General features: G+C 45.2%; 1 protein-coding gene across 13 annotated transcripts in view; it reads right to left on the minus strand.

Annotated features, from left to right (window-relative positions):
* Positions 1-2,120: 2,120 nt before the first annotated feature.
* Positions 2,121-19,750, minus strand: part of DGKG (diacylglycerol kinase gamma) — a 217,172-nt gene continuing 199,542 nt past the window's right edge. For 7 of the 13 annotated variants that reach the window (XR_005792298.1, XR_005792299.1, XR_005792297.1 and 4 more), the window contains 4 exons: positions 12,955-15,593; positions 7,531-7,763; positions 3,238-3,380; positions 2,121-3,135 (listed from right to left, as the gene is read on the minus strand). Coding sequence is in view for 1 of the 13 variants with exons in the window: in XM_040481018.1 (XP_040336952.1) it covers positions 15,495-15,593 (99 nt within the window). In the remaining 12 variants the exon portion in view is untranslated. Of the gene's footprint in view, positions 3,136-3,237; positions 3,381-5,179; positions 5,376-7,530; positions 7,764-8,049; positions 10,105-12,616; positions 15,594-19,750 lie in introns of those variants that run through there. The other 6 variants (XR_005792289.1, XR_005792292.1, XR_005792293.1 and 3 more) reach the window with 6 other exon arrangements.

Consider the following 19,750-nt stretch of genomic DNA (forward strand, 5'->3'; position numbering starts at 1 on the left):
TGAAGGGGCTCTCTGGGAAGATGGTGGGCTGCCTTTCAAAGAAGTCTTCAGGCAGAGGTGGCTGTGGGCAGGACAGGTGCTGTGGTGCGGGTCTTGCTCTGGCTGAGAGGTCAGACTCCCGACTGTCTGCAAACCCTCCAATTCCCAGACCACCACTTTTCCTTCTAATCTCTCTGATGTTTTCTGATCTTCCATCACCCCTCTGGCTGTCTTTGACTTTCTGCTGCCTCTGTGAATGCCTTTAGGGTTTTAGATTCAGAAATGTTTCTGTAATAATTGATAGGCTGGTTTAATGGAAGGTAGGAGGAAAGAGCATTTAAAAACAAAGGGAGTTTTGTTACTGTTAAAGGCACACAGTAACCTGTGAAGTGGGGGAAGGAGAGGAAACACAGTCCCATGTGTTAGAAAATCTTGTAAATGCAACAGCAAGTGGCTTATTCTTCGCTATTGTTTAAAATGCAAACACAAATGCTAAGGGCCTTTGTTCTTGAATGGACCAGCATTTTCCTTGTTTACACAATTCTTTCCCTAGCTACAGAGATTGGAGAGAATTCTCACTATAGGAGTTGTATATCATAAACCACTTTCCGGATTCATAACCTAAATGTTTTGCAGATTCGGTTATATCAAATTCTGGACAGGAGGGGTTTCCTTGATTTCTTGACTCCAGAAAAGCCATCCTCCTGGGGAAAATATTTTTCACGCATAGTTAGTGTCTCAGTGGGGAGGGTGAGAATGGAGCGGAATGTCCCCAGTTGAGCGGCTGTGGAGCTATTTCCAGTATTTCGTCCTGCCCCCGGGAGCAATTACGCATCTGTGTCACAGGGCCCCACCTCAAACATCCCAACCGTCATTTCAGAAACCTCCACCTAGACTCTAAGGCACAAAATAGAACTCGGGCAGATCCAGGTGGAAAGGGGAGGGGATGGGTAGGAGTGAGTAACATTTTGGTTAGGCTCCCTGAGGCCAGAGTCCTTGCCCAGCCCTGAGGGTGACAGCAGGGACGTGGAGAAGACAGACTTCAGGGCATGGGTTCAGGGTCTTTGGGAACATTGTTGGTCAACTGTGGCAGGAAGAACCTGGAGAGGCAAGGAGACAATGGCTCTTCAGATTCTGGGACTCCCTGGGAAGGCCAGGCTGGGCAGGGCAGTGGGGGCAGACAGGGAAGGCAGCGGCAGCAAGCAGCGGCTATGCACCCTCATGCCTCCTCCTGAGGCCGCTCCTTTGTAGCCTGTTACCAGAGGCTTCGGAGTTGAGCCCACACCTCCTTGCCTAGCCCCACCCGGGTGTGAGTCTGAACCCCTGGCTTGGGACCGCTCATCCCGGGGACTAGCTGAGGGACTCTTCTCGGGGTCTACATTCTGGGGCGAGGGGCCGGCCACCTCTGATGTGAAGCCCATGGCCTCGCTTCATTCCAGACATGCTTCCTTTCCAGATCTCTTCTTTCTCACGGCGCTCTTCCACAGCCTCCAGTTTCTGAGTTGTTCCAAAGCCCTGGCTTGTCTCTGTCCTTCCAGTGGTCCTGTTCTCCCAGCAGGGTGTGGTGCGGTGGCCGCAAGGATGTATGTACCAACCCAGCTTATAAAAGATCAGATTTGAGGCTCCTACTCTCAGGATGTAGGAGGTCTGACAGGGGCCCAGGAATCTGGACCTCGGGTGTTTCTGAAGTAGTCCATGCCCCACCCCCTCCCTGCAGAAATACTAGTTTAAAGGAAAGAGCAAGAATATATGGGATATGAGACAAGAACTGGGTGACTTACTGTGTTACTTGTTGAGCAAGTTAATTACCGTTTCTGAGCCTCTGTTTCCTCATCTATAAAATGCTAATCACTTCAGAGGGGAGTTTTCAGATATCAGTGAAATGATGTGCATGAAATGTTTGGTAGAGCCTTATTTAATAGGACTTTTGGCTTCCTCTCCCCCTCCGCCAGCACCAAGAAAGTGGTAACGGAGAGTTTCCATTCTTCCTAGTCCTGGCACATCAGTGGAACCCCTGGCAGTGCGCACCTGTGAATAGGCTACCCGGGAGTCTAGAGGAGCATGCTCGTCTCCAGTGCTCTGTGGCTGATCAGACAACCCAGATTTCTCAAGCGGTGGCTTGAAAAGAAACCACCCAGAGGTCAGAGGTCAGCTACCCGCTGTCACTTTTATTTGTAGTAAACCACAGAGTGAGGACACGCATATACACGGTACATTACAGAACAATGTACGGCACTCAATGCAGGCAGACAGGCAGGCTCGAGCAGGCGGCCACCACTACGAACAGCATATCTATGGGTGGAGGAGGCTGTGGAGGTGGATGGACCACGAGCGAAGGATCTGGACCCGGCACTGTGTTACCTAGTTACTGCCTCAGTCTCGGCTGGTAGAGTCTGCATTTATGGGCCGTGGTTGAGGTGCGTTAGGACCTTCTGCTTCAACCTATGCCCAGGGTCACCCCCAAACACTGAGGTTCAGCTAAGTTCTCTAAGAGGAAGTGGCGCTTTTCCACTGGTGGGAATAAGTTTTCTCCCAACATACTGGCGATGAGAAAGGGGAAGATAGGTCTGATACACAGAAGGGAAGATGTTTACACTTCAGGGATCAAGTATGTGTGTTTGTATATGTGTGTGTGTGTGTGTGTGTGTGTGTGTGTGTGTGTGTGTAAAGGTGGAGGGCTTATCAAAGAGTTTCCTCATAGAGTTTTTTTCATATTGGTCCCCCAAATCTGCTGATTTCTGAGCCTGATAAATCCTTAAGAGGGAAGAGAAGATTCTTGAAGCGGCCAGGAGTAGCCCTTCAGGGTAGCAGGGCTGGGGGAAACCTTGGGCCTGGTGGGAGACCCATAAGAACAAGGACCCTGCCCCCTCTCCTTTGGCCACAGCATTTACCCCAGGTAAAGGCAAGATCATTGAAGAGGGAAAGTCTTTAGAGCCCCCTTGTTTGGTAGACAGAGAAAGAGAGGCCCCAGAAGGCTAAAGGACATGCCCAAGGCCATGTGGCTGAGACAGGACTGTAGCCTACTCCCCATGTTGCGCTTGTTTCCCAGGCAGGGTTTCATCCCTCACACCATCCTGGCATGTGGAATGGCTCCCTTCCACAGCAGCCTCTATGGGACAGTTGCCAGACTTTTCCAAGACAGGAAGGTCTTGTTTTCTGTAGAGAAAGAAAAGCATCCATCAGAAACCGCACCTTAGCAGTGGCTTCTTTGGGATTATGATTACTTGCTAACAATATCACTTTCTCTGAGGTATCTACCGAGCGTTGAGGGTGATGGTACACAGAGGCACAAAAGGTTGCTTCTTCTCATTCTGTGGAAGAGGGCAGCTGTGCTATAAGCTGGGTCAGCAACTTGCTGTAGGACCTTCTTCTCTTTAGTCGGATCTCCTGCCTCTTGTCATCTGGAGAAGAAAGGAAGGAAGAAAATGGTGCAGGTTTTGAAATCTGCCTCCTCGTCAGGCGACCCACCCGCTAGGCCCACTACCCACACTGCCTCTATCAGCTGTAAGCAATCTTGGCAGGTTTGCGCAGATCAAAAAGGGCAACATTTGGAGCATCAGGCCCTGTCCAAGTGTAGACCTGGCTTGCCCCCTAACCAGAGGCCTGGAAAAATGGCTCTGGAGAGGAATTCTGCATATAGTGGCATTGGAGCCAGAGCTGAATGACCACCATTTGTTATTCAACTACAATCGACAGAGCACTGACATTGTGCTATGCTAGCTACCAACTCTGTGTGCAAGGCTGAACTTGATGACATGGAAGGAAGAGCCTTTCCAACAATAGGGGGCTGACTCCAAAACTCCCTGCTCAAAGGACTTTTTGTGTTAATTGAGGTAGTTGATCAGAAATCACAACTCCGGTAGGGTTATACTTGTGGGTTCTTTCTTATTCTCTTTTTGTTGATTTCACAGAAACTAAACCTACTTAATTGCTATGGTCTCTGGTCCTTTCTTTGTTCCTGGTTCTATTGTTTTCATACTGAAGCTCATATCCTCTGGTCTGGGATGTTTGGCTATGCTGTTTTGCATTAAACTCCTCAGTGGTTCTATACCCACAAAGGTGGTATTAGGCCTGAGACATGACCCAAAAGGAAAAGAAAAAGGAGCGTATTATTGAACAGAGGGGTTTCAGTTAGGCAGTGGAGATAATTTCTTGATGTGGAGAAGCTGTAAGACACTTGAATACATTCTGAAATTGGGCTCGGGATGATGTTCTCTGATCTTTCCTGGGCCTTTTCAGCACAGACTTGCCTGGAGACAACAAAGTGGGCAAATGTCCCCTTAAGATCCCTATGATCCTCTGATTTTATGTATGAAAGCTCTAAAAATAGAATCATGGGAGGAAAGGGAAGAGAAACATCATGAGAATAAAAGAAAAAGGAAAAAGTGGAAGAAGTGGGCATTGCAGGTGGGTGCAGGTTGGGAAGAGCAGCATGTGCTGGGAAATGGCTGAGAAGAAGCAAGACAGCCATGTTGAAATACGTTAAGAAGTTAGGGTACAGTGCCTGGCAAATCAACATTGGTTAATAACCCAGTATTTATGGATGAATAAATGAACTGCCCTCTCTGGCCCCAACCCACGGGTGGGAAAACGGAGACATAATCTGACACTCGCTCAAGTCCCTCCTGCTCCTTGGTGTCAGGTAGGAAGGGGTGCTGGCCCCAGAAAAGGAGGAGGATAATGCTGAGCAGGGAGAGGAGAGCGCATCTCCCCACCTGCCTGTGGGCAGGAAGCATCCTGGGGTTGGTCATAGCCTTGAAGCTCTGGAAGGAGAATGAGAAGGCACAGGCTGAGCTCCCCGTGTTGTCTGGCACTGCCCTGAGCTGTCCAGGCCTGGAGCCACTGGGGAGGCACAGTGGAGCCCATCATGGCCAAGGGCCCCCTGGCTCCTCCCTCTCCTTTTCTTCCCTCAGCCGCAAAAGAAGAACCAAATCCTTTCTCCTCTTGGGAGCCATGTAAAACCCCCACTGAATTTGGAGGTTGGACTCATGACCTTCCTTCACTTTCTCTCTCTCTCTCTCCTCGCTTCTCGTTGAGTTTCCAGAATGCAGTTCCCAAACGTTTCCCCAAAGTTTCTTTCCTCCATCAAGAAAATGAAGTCTGGGGAAGGATAGGAGTTTTCGCCAAGTCCTCTGGAGGCAGGATCAATTTCCTGCCAATGAGAACACCTGAAAGATCTGCATAAATCTTTTATTTTTACCTTTGAGGGAAGACAGGAGTTTCCATCCATTCTGTCTCTCTCTGCTCTAGACCCTGCTCACAAACATCTCAGAAGGGACACCTGAGCTGTAGTCCTCAGAGATGTCGAGGAGGCCTCGGCCCTTATTGTTCTCATGGCTCCACCGCAGGGACGGAGGCCATACGGCCTCCTCATGGAAAAGAACTAAGACAAGGGGCTCAACACAAACAGGTGAGTTCTTTTAGATACTATTTCTCCCCCTCTGGAAAACTGTGCCAATTTGAATCACTGGGCTATAGGAAGGAACGCTGTGTTTCCTCCTCCCTGCTACAAAACTACTAATGAACAGGAGTGCACATAGCCCTCTCTGTTCCGGGGAGATAGAGAAAAGAAAACTCACATTGCCTAGACAAGGCAAATGTGAGCATGCTCCCGGGAAGGCCTGCCAAGAGCTCTTATATAAGCTCCAGTGAGCTCATGTGTTTTCTCGCCCATCAGCGGATCCTGGGCTTCAGGGCCAGGGGTTAGGCTGGAGGAGGGAGCTCAGGAAAGACTGTGTTCTTCCAAAGAGGGGGCGCTCTGGGAAGAAAACATGTTCCTCCTCTCAGGAGGATGAAAACAATTTTCGTTGCCGAGTCAGTCAACATAGACTTGCATTCCTTATGGCAGCAACGTCAGGACAGAAGAAGGTGGTGCTTGTTCTTATGAACCCCATGGGGGAAGCGGTGGTGTGGTGGGGTGTTTCATAAGTCAAAAGAAATGTAGATATGCACTGGGGCTATGGATGAGGAACCTTTTCCTCCCAATGTGTGGAAAGCCAGATGGGTGCTCAGTTTGGTCCACCAGCCACAGACTGGGTATCAGGCCTTGGTTTCCAGTCATTGCCACCATGTAGGCTGTTTTGAATTGGAAACGTATTTCACTTACTGAGACAGGCTAAACATTCTGGAACCTACTGTCACTCATTTTGTCTGCTTCCCTCTTGTTTGACGGAATCACTGAGCCGGCAGACTTTTGCAAGCAAACCACCCAACCACCTTGCCCACCCTCTTGCCCAGAACATCTGCAGGTAGCCTGCCCTGACCCCAGCACAGAGCAAATGGAATGATATCTGCTTCTTTTACTCTTTGCCTACTGAAAATGATCTCTTACCCCACATAAGTGAGCCAACGCTTCTCAACCAAGCTTCCCAGACGTTCTCTCAGGAGTTGACACACTTCCAGTTCAGTTATGCCCCAGTGGAGGGGGAGGACCTGTCTGTACATCTCAGCAGCTTACCCCACCCCCACCCCGCACCCACACCCAGTCTAGTGCCATGTTTCTCACAGGGTGAGGGCAATAACTACAGTTGTCTTTTATACGATTAAATGAATCTGCAGATACAGTGTTTTACCTGTCCCAAGTAATACTGTGCCCAGTCTTTCTGTAACTATTAATGCTTTAAACAATTTTTATTTCAAAAATAAGAACACGCATTGCTCAGGTAAATTTCTACCTCCCCCAAGTGCTTTGCATTTTCTCTCTGGCATCACTTAGTGCTTATAACACTTTCCCACTTTGTGTCTTTTGAGGATTTAGTTAATGTGCTGTTTCCTCTTTCCAGATCAATCAGGAACGATTTGAATACAGCTAAGACCTTCCTTGGGTTCCACCCAAAACTTTCTCTTCATGAGTGTGTGAGCGATGTCCTGATTAACTTCCTTTTTTAGAATATTTATTTACTTTTGAGAGGGGGAGAGAGAGAACATGAGTTGGAGAGGGGTGGAGAGAGAGGGAGACAGAGAATTTCAAGCAGGCTCCAAGCTACCAGCACAGAGCCTGGCATGGGGCTCGAACTCACAAGCCATGAAATCATGACCTGATCCGAAACCACGAATCGGATGCTTAACCAACGGAGCCACCCAGGGCCCCTGTCCTGATTAACTTCTAGGTGTGACAACAGGATTCAGACAGTTGAGGAACAACCGAGCTTACCAGAGCACCCTGACATCTTCTGAGAGCAGAGTGATACACGCAGCCTTTCACATGTAAGGAAGGATCCCCGATAACGATATATGCGTGAGTATTTTGGTGTGAGATGTCATGACACCTGTAATTTACTTTCCAATACTTCAGTAAAAAAGTATGAAACAAATATGGCAAAATGGTAAGAACTGTTGAATCTTAAGTGACAGGTAGAAGTGTTCTCATTATATTCATGACTCTATTTTTCTATGTGTTTGAAAATGTCCGTAATAAAGAGAAATTACTCCCAGATACTCTAATTCAAGGAAGTATGTTTAACCTGGGCAGGTGGTGGGAGCTTTAGGAGGCTGACAGGGAGATGGTGGGAGGTGGGGATTACTTACTCTTCTTAGGTTTATTATCATTACCTTAATGCCTGGTGGGAGCAGAGAGTGATGACAGCAAACCCCAAACAGCAATTTTAATGATATCCTCTGTTCTTAACACCTTCCACGATGTATGTTGCTCTGAGTTAAAAGATCTAGTTAGTTCTCAATCCTTTCACCTCAAAGATGTTGGGGAGAGAGGAAATATTCATCAGGAAAATTTTTCTTTTCTTGAAGATCGTGCCATTTCCTGGTGACCTATTAGTACCAGTTTTCTTTAAAAAATAAAAAATAAAAAAGACAAAAAAGTCACTTCATTAATTACTTTGAAAGTACTGATGCTTAATCCCTCAGCAGAAAATGCACACTTCCTGGAATCTTTTTCTGGATTGCCATTTATATTGTGAGGTTTAGAAGTGCACTTCCTTTTGTCTCATCTAAGGTAAAAAGAAATGACCATTTTATCATCCCTCACCTCGTAGTTCTTGCTAACGTTCCATTTTTAAAAACAATTTTTTTGTTTTTTTTGGAAAGGAAAAAGTTCAACATTTTTTTTTTTTGCATCATTCCAGAAGCAGTCTTTTTACTCCAAATTATGATTCATCCAACAGATTTTTAAAAGGACATTTTGGATCTCTGTTCCACCTTTAGGTATCAGTTGCTAAATTCTGAGGCTTGACCACCTGACCTCATTTCACTTGCTCCTGATCTTTAATATGGTCTCTGTGTTTCTTTTCAGATGATCTTTCATATTATGTGAACACCCTGATCTGGTGAGTTCTTTACCAGCTGTTCATTGTTGGCTGGATGCTGTCTGAGTAAGGTCCTAGGACACGGCCCAGCTGGCGCGTTGGAGAGAGGGCCTAAGAAGAAGGGAGGGTGAAGTATGCACACACCTTCCACAGCCCAGGTCCACTCCTTCTCAATGAGCCTCTGTGGCTGGCCAAGTGAGTGCTGTTTCCCACCCCAGCTTCGTGGACTCAGATTTCCAGGTTGAGAAGCAAGTCCGCTGAGTCGTGCACAAGGGATCGGTTTGGGGTGGTAAATCCCTGCCACTACGCTTGAAGCTCAGAGTCATCAGCAGTGGCAGTGAGGTGCAAACATGGCTTTGAAGGCAGATACTGACAGATCTGAATCCTGGATCTGCTGCTATGAGATCTGCTCCGTGTCTCAGTCCTTGTTTGTCAAGTAGGGAACTGTATACCACCCACTTCAGGAGAGTTCCTGTGAAGTTTAGCAGTGGTCATAAAAGTAATAGGCTTTGGACTGCACAATAAATGATAGTTATTTAATAAGAGTTTCATTAATGCCTGGACATGTCCCACATATTACCATTAACGCAACTTTAAGCTGCTTTTTTTTTTAATGGATTTGTCAGTCCTTTCTTTCATTTTGAACTATAGTGCTCAGCTTCCTTGCCCAAATATCTGCTAAAAAACCCAGTTCTCCATGTCTTTTCATCTTCTGAATCTGTACCTTATTACGCTGATCTCTCACTGTGTTGTAACTCCGCTTCTGTGCTGCCTTTTTATTCTTTGTCCATTCTGACCTGATGGCTAAGAAGTAGATTGCAAATATTTCTGTCTTTCTGTCCAAGTTGAATTTCATATTTTCTGAATCATGAAACTGCCCTCCATGTGACCTAGAAAGCCCTTTGATGATCCATATTTAGCTGTGTCCATCATTCAACAGATGTCTGGGTAGTTAGAGGCCCCCATGAGCTCCCTCTACATCCTGTGGTTTCAAGTTCCTGAGCTGTTAGTTAAAAAGCTTTCATCACCTCTACCCCCCCTTCCCCTATCCATTCCAGGATACAGGGACAGATACCCACTTTAGCTATTCATTCATTTAACAAATATTTACTCATTACCTACTACGTGCTTGACACTGCGTTATATGTTCTCTTCTTTGCTTCCAAATTGCATTTTCCTAACTTGACCAATTTACAGTTGTCCTCATGTTTTCTGATTATTTCTCTAGGATCTGCATGGAACATCCAATCATATGGTCTCTCCTGGTTACAGTGTTTCCTGACCCTTGGGAGACTTGAAGGCTTAACTGCAAACTGCTATGATGCACCTGCCACAGCATCCACAGATTTTAGGATAACATAGGTTCATCGTGGGCTCCATCGAAGGGAGTTTAGCTAGCAGATGAGGCTGCAGGGCTTGGCTTGCCATTCTGCACCACGGACAGGAAGAATAAAGTGGTAGCCAGGGTAGGTACCCAGCAAGTTAAGCAGCTTATTTCCAAAAACCCTTGGTTTTCTATGTCCCTGGATTCCTACAGAGATCCCCTTGAGGAAAGATGCCTGTCTGCTTTTTGAGCTCTCTGGATCTTCCCATTAGATAGCTTCTCTTGGCATCTGAAAGGCACCCTGCCATTCTGTTCTCCTGTGGAATACAGATGGCCCAACCCACGCCTATCACTAATGAGGATCACATGCAGAGCCTTCTTGCTGGAGGCTCCCTTCAACAACCCCAGCCCTCCTTCCTTGTGCAGGCCAGTCACCGTTGACCATGGCATTTATGTCTGAGAAGACAGCTTGCTGCTCTCCCACTCACAGAGTTGGGTAGGAAATCTATTAGGTAGTCCCGGGAAGTGCATCCCATTCACCTAGAATTGGAAACATTGAAGACTAAGTTTTGGCTGTCAATTTGATTGCAAAGTTGAGGTTTGAGGTTCCAGCTGTCCACAGAGGCTGTTGAACTTAAATGTGAACAAGCACTGAGAGTTCTTCAGTAGGAACATGATTAGAGGGCTACACAGAGGTGGACCTGATAGATCAATTTGCCAACGCTGTGTAATCTCACCCAGAATGATAGTGGGATTGGAAACAGATAAGAATGTTAAAAGCACTGAAGTATAGTAGAAAAAACATACATTTTCGTGAGACAGATTCATGTCAAGTCTTAGCTGTTACCACTTACTATCTGTTTGAACTTGGACAAGGTGGTTTACCTTTCTACGCACTAATACCTTTATCTGTGAAATAAATACAATGCTCCTATCGTAGCCTGTTCTGAGGATTAAATGGGACAGCATATGGAGGCCTCAACGTGATGCCTTGTATCCAGTAAGCAATAAGTGGGCATTTCCTTTCCTGTCTCCATTTCCTGCTTTCTCTCTGCAGTAAAAAAGTTGAAAGATACACTCCAGTATGATGGGACATCAAGTTGAGCTATAAACAATGGCTCCATGTGAAATTCTATACAATTCTGCTCTGTTGTTTTATGTAAACTTGATTGCTATTTCACATGTGGGATAGTTTCTTTTTCCTTGTTATTGCAAGTCAGATGCAGGCCCGAAATTTGTGACTAGAAGAGTTCCACACTGCTACTATGGACCCCAACAGAAAAGCAAAATCTCTTTTGATTTGAATACTGAACCCCATTCCTTTAACACTCCAAGCTACTGAGAAGAGATAACTACCACTAGCTATCCTCGAGGATGTCAATGATTCTGGTCAATTTTGCCATGTATTAAGTGTGGTCTAACTGATCAGTACCCACCGATCCAGAAATCTCTCCAGGAGTCATTTTCATTCTTTCCGAAAACAAGGGACACTGAGGCTGCTGTTCAAAAGGAAGTAATAGATACTGTTTTAACATTGATGCTTACAAAAACAGTTCTGATTGCTTTTTGGACAAGGTAGATCAATCACTGCTAGTTCCCCACCCAACCAAGTCAAGGCCTATCCTAGAAGAGCAGGTAACTCTTCTTCCCCCCAGAAAAAGTCCTTTCCATATTAGGCCAGTTCCAAGAGCAGTCATTCAATTGAATAAAAATCAACCTCTCTATAACTGCATTGTTTAGACCTGATTCTTTTCTCTGGAGCTACACAGATAAAGTCTGACCCCTGGAAGCTATCATGTTTCCCCCAATCTCTTCCTCACCCATGGGACAAAGAGTCCAGATCCTTGATTCTTACTTGAAGAATGTAGACGGGAACAATCACAGAGCAGAAACTAAACAGTGTCTTAAGAATGGAGACTACTTCTAGAGAAGTACTTTTGGGAATATTATTGCTGAGGATGGTTACTTGCATGTTCCTATCCCCACTGAGACAAAAAGAAGAAATTGTGGGCGTAAGGCAGGGTTTCTAATCTGTTGATGTTGACAGACAAATAAAGGACTCTATGGTTCTTCATGGTGAGTTTTTAGCGTTAGGCCTCTCTATGTCTCTCCCAGAAAGGGAGCTAGTACTTGATCACGGAACTCTGTTTTCATGGAGCATTTTATGGCTACTAGCATTTTGCGAAACACATCTTAGGAAATTATGGTCTCAGATATGCTGTGGGGACTTAGATGTTTGAAATAACTTCCTGATTGGTTATTGTTAGATCCTGGAACTGGTGGCCAGGGAACACTATGAAGTTTCCTTCCTTGGAGGTTTGGTAGATTCTTCCACCCTTCCTCCCTCCCCTCTCCCCTCCTCTCTACTTTTGATATTAGCATTAGGCACCCACTTGCCTGGGAGTGTTGAGATGTAGGCCTGGGACATAGGGAATCTGGAAGTCTAGATCCTTCCCATCCCCATGATTCTATTTTTATGGATCCAATTGTGGTGTGTTCCACGGAAGGTACAGCCTAGCTGGGACAGGAGGTAACTGAGGGTTTTGGCTAAGAGGAGAGGGGGCTAGAGATGGGAAAAGTTGATGCAATTATTTTTGTCAGGAATTGGAACCAAAGCAGCAGGAGAGAGTAAGTTTTAAGACTCTCTGGCAAAGTAACTTCCTAATCTGTCACTGAGTATGTGTAAAAAAGTGATTAGTGGGTCTCTATATTTATCATGATTACTCACAAATATGTAATTTGCATAATATATACAGCACATTAAGTACTATGTCACCTTATATAATGTGCATATGTATAATGTATATGCATGTTATGTAACGCCAGTCTGGAGGCTCTTCCAGATTCTGCCAAGTATTTCCTAATTTATTTGGCAATTTTAACATATCTTTTCCATCTGTGGAAAGAACTATCTTGAGAGGAGCTGGTCTCTGACCTGAAATATAATCATTCTACTAAGTCTATCTCCATTCTCAACTCACTGGAGGAAATCCACAAAGACCAAGCCATAATGAGATGCAACTCTTAGCTCAACAGTCCAGGGACAACACAATGTATTGAAGATTTTCTGTTTCATTATTTTTATTGCTGGTAGGGTAGAACTGTGGGGGCAGGTGAGAACATGTCTGTGGCATGGTCACAATTAGAATAAGATGAAGACTAAAGGACTGGATTTTGCCCTGCTTGCCTAACTGTGTGACTTTGAGAAGTCACTGAACCCTCATTAAGCTTAATTTTTCTCATTATTAAGATCGGGAGGGTAACACATTCTCTGTCAGCCTCTGAGGTTGCTGGGAAGATCACTAAGATGAGGTACTCTACAGGAAAAAGCCATGGTCACAGTAGTTAAGGAATGAATTGCAACAGCACATCAAACAACACTGGACTTACCAAGCTGGAAGTGCAATACCACTGGTGTATTATACTGTGTGGTTCTAAGGAGGCCTTGGGACATGTCTCTCAAGCAACACTGCAAGTCTTATGCACTGGACTAGAGCAGGCCACGGCCACTCTGACTTGCGAATCACTGAGACTCAGTTCCACCTGTTGACAGTGCTATGTTTCGACAGCCTCAATCTTGGGGGATCAGACATGCAAAAATGTCTGTAAATGTCTCAGAATTAGTGAGCCCACACCTGCCTTTGTTTCGAAATCAAGTGGCTTCCAAGATAGTACCTGTTGTTATTCTGGAGCTTGCTGGTCCATCCCATCACCAAGGATCCCATCATTCAAGACATTCTCCAGACGGCCTGGTTTTCCCCTCACCCACTGTTTTGCACTATTAGGTCCAGCAGGATGGTCCTAGATGACTGCTTCCTTCACAGTTAGGATCAGTGTGTACACACAGTCTTAATTTCCCTTCCTTGTGCAAAGCTCCTGACCCAGTGCAAGATTAGAGAGAGCTCAGTGGAGCAATGTCTAGTGGGCCCACGTTTCCTCTTAAGAAATCTCAGAGGGGATGGCGGTCCAGTGGAGTGAAGGCGCCAAGGCAAATGTTTCTGTCTAGTAATGAAGTTGTACACAGACTTGCCCTCAGGAAAGGAGGGTGATGCCGGCACCAGCTGCAGGAAGCCCATTGGCCTCTGCCAAGACCCCTCTGGGTACTGGCTGGGAGCACCTTGAAGAAGGTGCCTCAGTCCATCTTGTGAGTCTCCACTGAGGTCATCCCTGCAGCCAGAGGTGTTTCCAGACTAGGAGGCCATGAGGACCATGATGAGTTGACACGTGATAGAGTTTAATTTGATGATCTGTCTAGTGCCTTCAACCCAGACCAACTTCTTACCAGTTCAGGCCAGATAGAATCTCCGGGAAGCATCACGAGGCCCCTATTTTCTCATGTGAGCCTGTCCCGTCCTCACATGGGCTACATGTTCATTCTTCCCTGGCAACCTGGACTCGAATGGAATCATTTCCCAGTGACCAGAAATGACCCTATTCTAAGACGTGCAGGTTCTTTTCCCTAATAAATATCCTCTTAGTGGCACTTATTCTCAAACCACATCAGCTAAGACACCACGGACAAGTCTCTTAACTTTTCAGAGACTCGGTGCCTTTATCTGACAAATGGGAGAGTAAATTCTGTCCAGCGTATCTTTCATGGTTGTTTTGAGAATCCAGAATAGGAATTCTCAGTCTCTTTACAATAAGAAGCTACTTTCACTTCCCTTAAATCTCATGATCACCATGGGGAAATGTGTCTTGACCATGAAATGGTGGAATGGGGGAGTGAAAACTTTCTTTTTCCTTCCCACTTTTCTGTTCCTATTCTACATATTTTTTTTTTCAGTCAGGAGAAGTCCATCAGTAAATAAATATTTATATATATATAAATATATATGCTACATATATGTACACACACATTAGATCATCAGAAGGGCCTTCAGCTCACACTCTGGGAGTGGTAGGTGCAAAGAGGAAGGTGGGAGCCACCTGATGGTTTGTCTCCTGGTCTTCTCAGCAAAGGGTCCTTCCTTCTCATCTTCTCTGCCTTCAGGAAATAGTCTGCCACCAGGGCTTGGAACTCAAACAGGAAACACGCTTTGGCTTGAAAAAGAAAGAAGCTGGGGGTGGTTTTTTTTTTCTTCCCTTTTTACACAATATTATGACACCAATTTGAAAAATAAATCCCAGTTTCTCTGCTTTCCCTCCCAGGTGTTCACAGAACTAAGAAAATAAATACCACATCTAAGGTGTGCTGTACAGGCAGCTCTGGGGGCTCTTGGAGCCATCTCCAAACAAACACACAGCCACCAGGAGAAGGCTTTGGGAAAATAACAAGTGCCCACTGGCAGTGTGGAGAACCAAGAATGGAAACACAGCTTTCCACAGCCTTTCTGCCTCCTCAGCAAGTTCAGGCAGAAGTTGCTGCTTGAAGGACAACTAAGAAACCAACGTGCGCTTGCTGAGCCCTGCCAAGGGTTATGCTTTGAGAGTTGGAGGCCGTTTGTCTCTGTACAGAGGGACCTTTGTGTAAGTTCTCTGGAATGGGAGTGCTTTCCCTTGGCCACATCCGATCTCACCATAGGCAGGAAACCTGCAGCCTGCTTCCTTGTGAGCGTCCATGAGGGACCTTGCAAGACTGGTGGGAAGAAAGGGGGATTTCTCCTTCAGTCTCAGAAAGTCCCACTCAAGGCCTTCTGGGAATGTGGAGGTTGCTGCAAGAGCCAACATCACCCTGGTGGGCCCTGGGTCCATTCAAAATTTTCTGGGGGTCCTGGCTCTGTTGGGGTGTGTCCTTTGTTGAAGAAGAGAGAATGAACGTACGGGAAGATGAAGATTTCTTCCTGAAGGGTGGCTTTACTTCCACTGGTTAGAGATGAGTGTGCGTGTGTGCATGTGCGTGTGCGTGTGCGTGTGTGTGTGTGTGTGTGTGTGTGTGTGTTACAGTTTCTTATTTTCTCTCTTGGTTTAACTGGCATTTGGCACGTTGTTTAGTCTTTTGAACGGCTCTTCCTCCTCAGTGAAAAGAAGCTGCTCTTCTGGGGAGGCCCCATCATCATAGGCGCTTGATTCTTGTGAGTAATTTTAATCTAAAAGCAAAGAGGCATAAATGAATTAGTGACATGCAAATCCCAGTAGCCTATGAGAGAGTGAGTCGCAGAGGGAGGAAGGAAAGCCAGCTTTGGGTTGGAAGGAGCCCCATGCAGAAAGGACGACTGTCCTTGAACAGCTTCAAAATTGGCAACTGGACCCTCACTGGGCCTGGAGTTTGGCACTGCTGGAAGTGAGGGGCGGAAACACTGGGGAGAGACAGGTGTGAGCTTCCCACGTGGTGATCAGCTCGCACCTGTCTTGTGTCCTTGCTATTCATAGACTCTCAAAATGTCACAGCCGGAGGAGACCTCATGGTCCATCTCATTCAACCTTTCTGCAGGACAGACAAAGGAATGGAGGCCTGAGGCTCCCTTGAGCCTTGGATTAGCCTGGGGTCACACAGAGAGGGCAGAACAGCTAGAGCCCAGTTCTTCAGATTCCTAGCTTCCTCTGCTCCTGGCCCTTCCAGTCTAGGCACTGCAGAAATGTCAACTGGTAACTCATAGCCTAGAGGCTTCATTCCGACATCTGACCCAAGCAACATCATGTGGAAAGTTTCAAGTGAGTCCCTTAGGTGCTTCCTCTTTTCTCAGCTTTCCAGGAAAAAACCAACTTTCATTTTAAAAGCTTTTTTTTTTTTTTTTAATTTTAGGTTTCTTTTTTCTTTTTTCTTTTTTTTTTCCTCCTGCAAACTTTAAGTCAATGGGAAGTGAAAGACAGACACTGGTGAATTCTCATTTTTGCCTTTCTTCCCAACCTTATCCTCAGGGCATGGCTTCAGAACGTTAAATCCCTATTTGAATGTGGCCTGATGATGCTGCACATTACCGATCTGCATTATCAGTCCATCAGCATTTATCATGTGTGACACATGTCCAGGGTGGGAAGATGATATGGGAACAAGAGGCACTTAGGATTCAACGACCTGGGTTTGGGTCCCAGATCTCCTGCTTCTTTCTTTGCTGTGAGACTCTGGACGAATCGTTTAACCTTCAAAGCCATGCTTGCTGAACTATACAATGAAGGTAGTAACGTTTGTCCCATTTTCCTCGCAAAGTTGCTGTGAAGATCAAATGGGGGACCGTCAACGAAATCCCACTTTAAGCTGTAAAATGGAATGTAATGCTTAAATAATCGTTATCTTACACTGGAGGAGAAAGATGTATATCAAAAGAAGCAATCTAGGAGCTCATTCTCGTCGTGTCTACATCATTGGAACTGACGGTGTGACCACAGATAACCAGAGAAGAATTCTTGCAGACAGAGACCCATCAATAAGTTTCAATTAATGTAGGATAGACCAAGTGGTGTCAAAAAGAAGTTAGGTAAGGACCGAGAAGAGTCTGAAGGGAGCAACTGAGAAGGAATTTTAAGATTTGAAAGGAAGGGAAGGAAAATGTGTTGGTGAAAAGAGAAAGGGAAGGCACTGGATGAATGAATGACCTCGTTGAGTGCGGGGCAAAGGATGAGAAGGGAGGTCAGGGACACAGGTGGGGCAGTTACTCCAGGGCTTTAAAGGGGAGGGGGCAGAGGTTGGGTGTAATGTGAGGTAACAGGGAACCATGATAACTTTTAAGCTGGAGAATAACATGAGGAAGAAAAGAGTTCCAGGGAAATTATTCTATAGCTGTTGTCAGGGCAAGTTGGAGTGGGGGAGACTCTGGCTAAAAGGGTACTACTGCAAGCCAGGTTTAAATTTATAAGTCCCCAGGATATGGAAAGACAAGGATGAAACCAAAAGACATTGTGGATAATTAGCATAACCTGGGTGACAGAAGCTGAAAACGACTCTTAGGCTGGTTTTTACCACCCAGGAGCTCCGGAAGGGGAGGATATCTTTATGTTTTGTGGCAGTTCCTAGACCAAGAATACATCAAGTACCATTTTGTGTTATGGGCTTTGTTACGGGGGCTATGTTTATTCCAGAATTCATGAAAGTGAGGCACAGACGAAGGACTCTCACAGAACTTGTCTGTGGCATGTAATTTAGCCCTAGCCGATCATGGTGACTTGGGGCACATGTCCTTGTGCTGCGGGAAGCCTTTTCTCATTCCAGAGCACCAGAGCCCCCTATGGGGATGAACCCTATCACCGTGGTACTCCCTGAACCAGTGCACTGCCCTGGGAAGCACAGCACATGCCATGGAAGCGGTGATGGATGAGTACCAGGGAAGACTGTACTGGCAGTGGAGATGGCTATGCTTGGGGCAGACAGTGACAGCTGATGCACTGCCTACATTTCCCGCTGATAGAGTCCTTTTTTTTTTTTTTTTTTTTATTTTTTTTAGATAATGGAAGACGCTTACTTCTCCTTTTCCTTTCTCTAGCTGAGCAATTTATTTTCTTGTTAGCACCTCCAGGGCAAAGAGGAGGAAGTGAAACTCAGATCCCTCCCATTTGTTTTTTCAGCAGTTTTGACAAAGGTCTTGATGGGGTAGATCATCAACATGGAGATCCTGGCTAACGTGAGATTTTGATGTGGCTTGCGGATTCTAGTGCTATATGTAACTGAGAATTCACTGTATGTACATGAACCAGAGGCAAGAAGTAGGAGATCATATTCTCATTTTGAGTTCAAGAGATGTCAGTTTTTATCCCCTTCTCCCCCATTTAGGAGAAGCTAGTGAGTTAACTTGTTCAGAGTCCACTGTAGGTAGTTGGATGTGGTGAAGCTTGCCTTTTCAACCCATGATAGAAAGACAGTATCCCATATCCCTGTAGTTAGAACCCAATTTTCTCTGCTAATTGGGCTGGTCAGGCAATTAACTGAAGTCTTCATGATTTTCTTAGAGACCTTTTATGAGATTTACAACATCTGACAAGCACAAGGAACAGCAGCCCCATTTTCTTAGTTTTCTGGTCTATTAGGGAGAGAACTGATACAGTAGGCACTTGTGTGATAGCTCGAAATTCACAAAACCACTGCAGTATGTAATTTCTCCCTTAAAATGGGGTAAATTTAAAAATGTTACAGTGCTGGGTGTTGACTTTGTTTTGGGGGTCATTTCCCGCAAACCAGCACATTTTTATTACTTCAAGAGAAGCAATAAACTGAGGGACTCCTTCCATCAGGGCAGATGGTTCATATGATGTCCCACAAAATGGCCAATAACTGTAAGTATGGACTCATCCCAAATCATTTGGGAAACACTCCTGCCTAAAGAGAGGCTAGGGGAGATGGGTGGGGGCTTGCACAATCTTTCAGGTCTTAGCTGTTAATGGTTCTCTAAGTTCTTAGGATGCCTGTCTTCACAAGAACATTTCCTGCCATCAGAGGCTTCCAGATGTAGCTGGAAAAACCTAGGTTTTGCTAGTGGTGGAGGAGAAATCTGGGATTTATTGGTAAGTCAGGAAGTTCGACTAGATTATTATTGACCCCGAGTGGGGTCCCTATGCCGGCAGCATCAGCATCCCCTGGGAACTTGCCAGAAATGCCAACTCTCAGGTATCCAGACTTACTGTATCAGAAACCCAGCAATCTGCATTTTAAACACCTTCTAGGTTATTTGGATGCACACTCAAGTTTGGGAATCACCGGACTAGATAACTAGAATCCCTTTCCACCTTGAGATCCTAACTGTGGGGGAATATTCTTAGCTTTAAGGTTCAAATTATGGTGTCTAACTATGATGGTAAAGAATGAGAGGTCATCTTACAGTACTGCAAGCACAAGGCAAGTTTTCTTAATAATACATATTTTATAGACATATATTTATATGCATGAACAAACATATGCTCATTTTGGAGAATTCAGGAAATATGAAAAATTTAAAAATCACCTAGGGGAAATTGCTGTTAATTTTGGGGTGTATTTTTTTTTCAATTTGTTTGTATGCTTGTATGTTTTTAGCAAATTGAAATCAGTTTCTTAATCTGTTTTCATTTATCATTATTTTACAAGCATTTCTGATATCATTAAATATTCATTAAATACGGTTTTCAGTGGCTGAAAATTATTCTATTTGATGAATCTCACTCAGCTAGTTTTAATGTTTTCCTTAAATGTTGGGCTTCCCCACCCCCCACCCCTGTTTTTTTTGTTTTTGTTTTTTGTTTTTTTTACTGATAACCTGTATTTTACTTAAAATATATTCCTAAAAGAGTAATTGGGGGAAAAAAGGGTCAAAGGAAATGAACTGGACCAAACGCTTTC

The sequence above is a fragment of the Herpailurus yagouaroundi genome, unplaced genomic scaffold (genome assembly GCF_014898765.1).
Source record: "Herpailurus yagouaroundi ecotype Mexico unplaced genomic scaffold, PumYag 159, whole genome shotgun sequence".
NCBI classification, from domain to species: domain Eukaryota; kingdom Metazoa; phylum Chordata; class Mammalia; order Carnivora; family Felidae; genus Herpailurus; species Herpailurus yagouaroundi.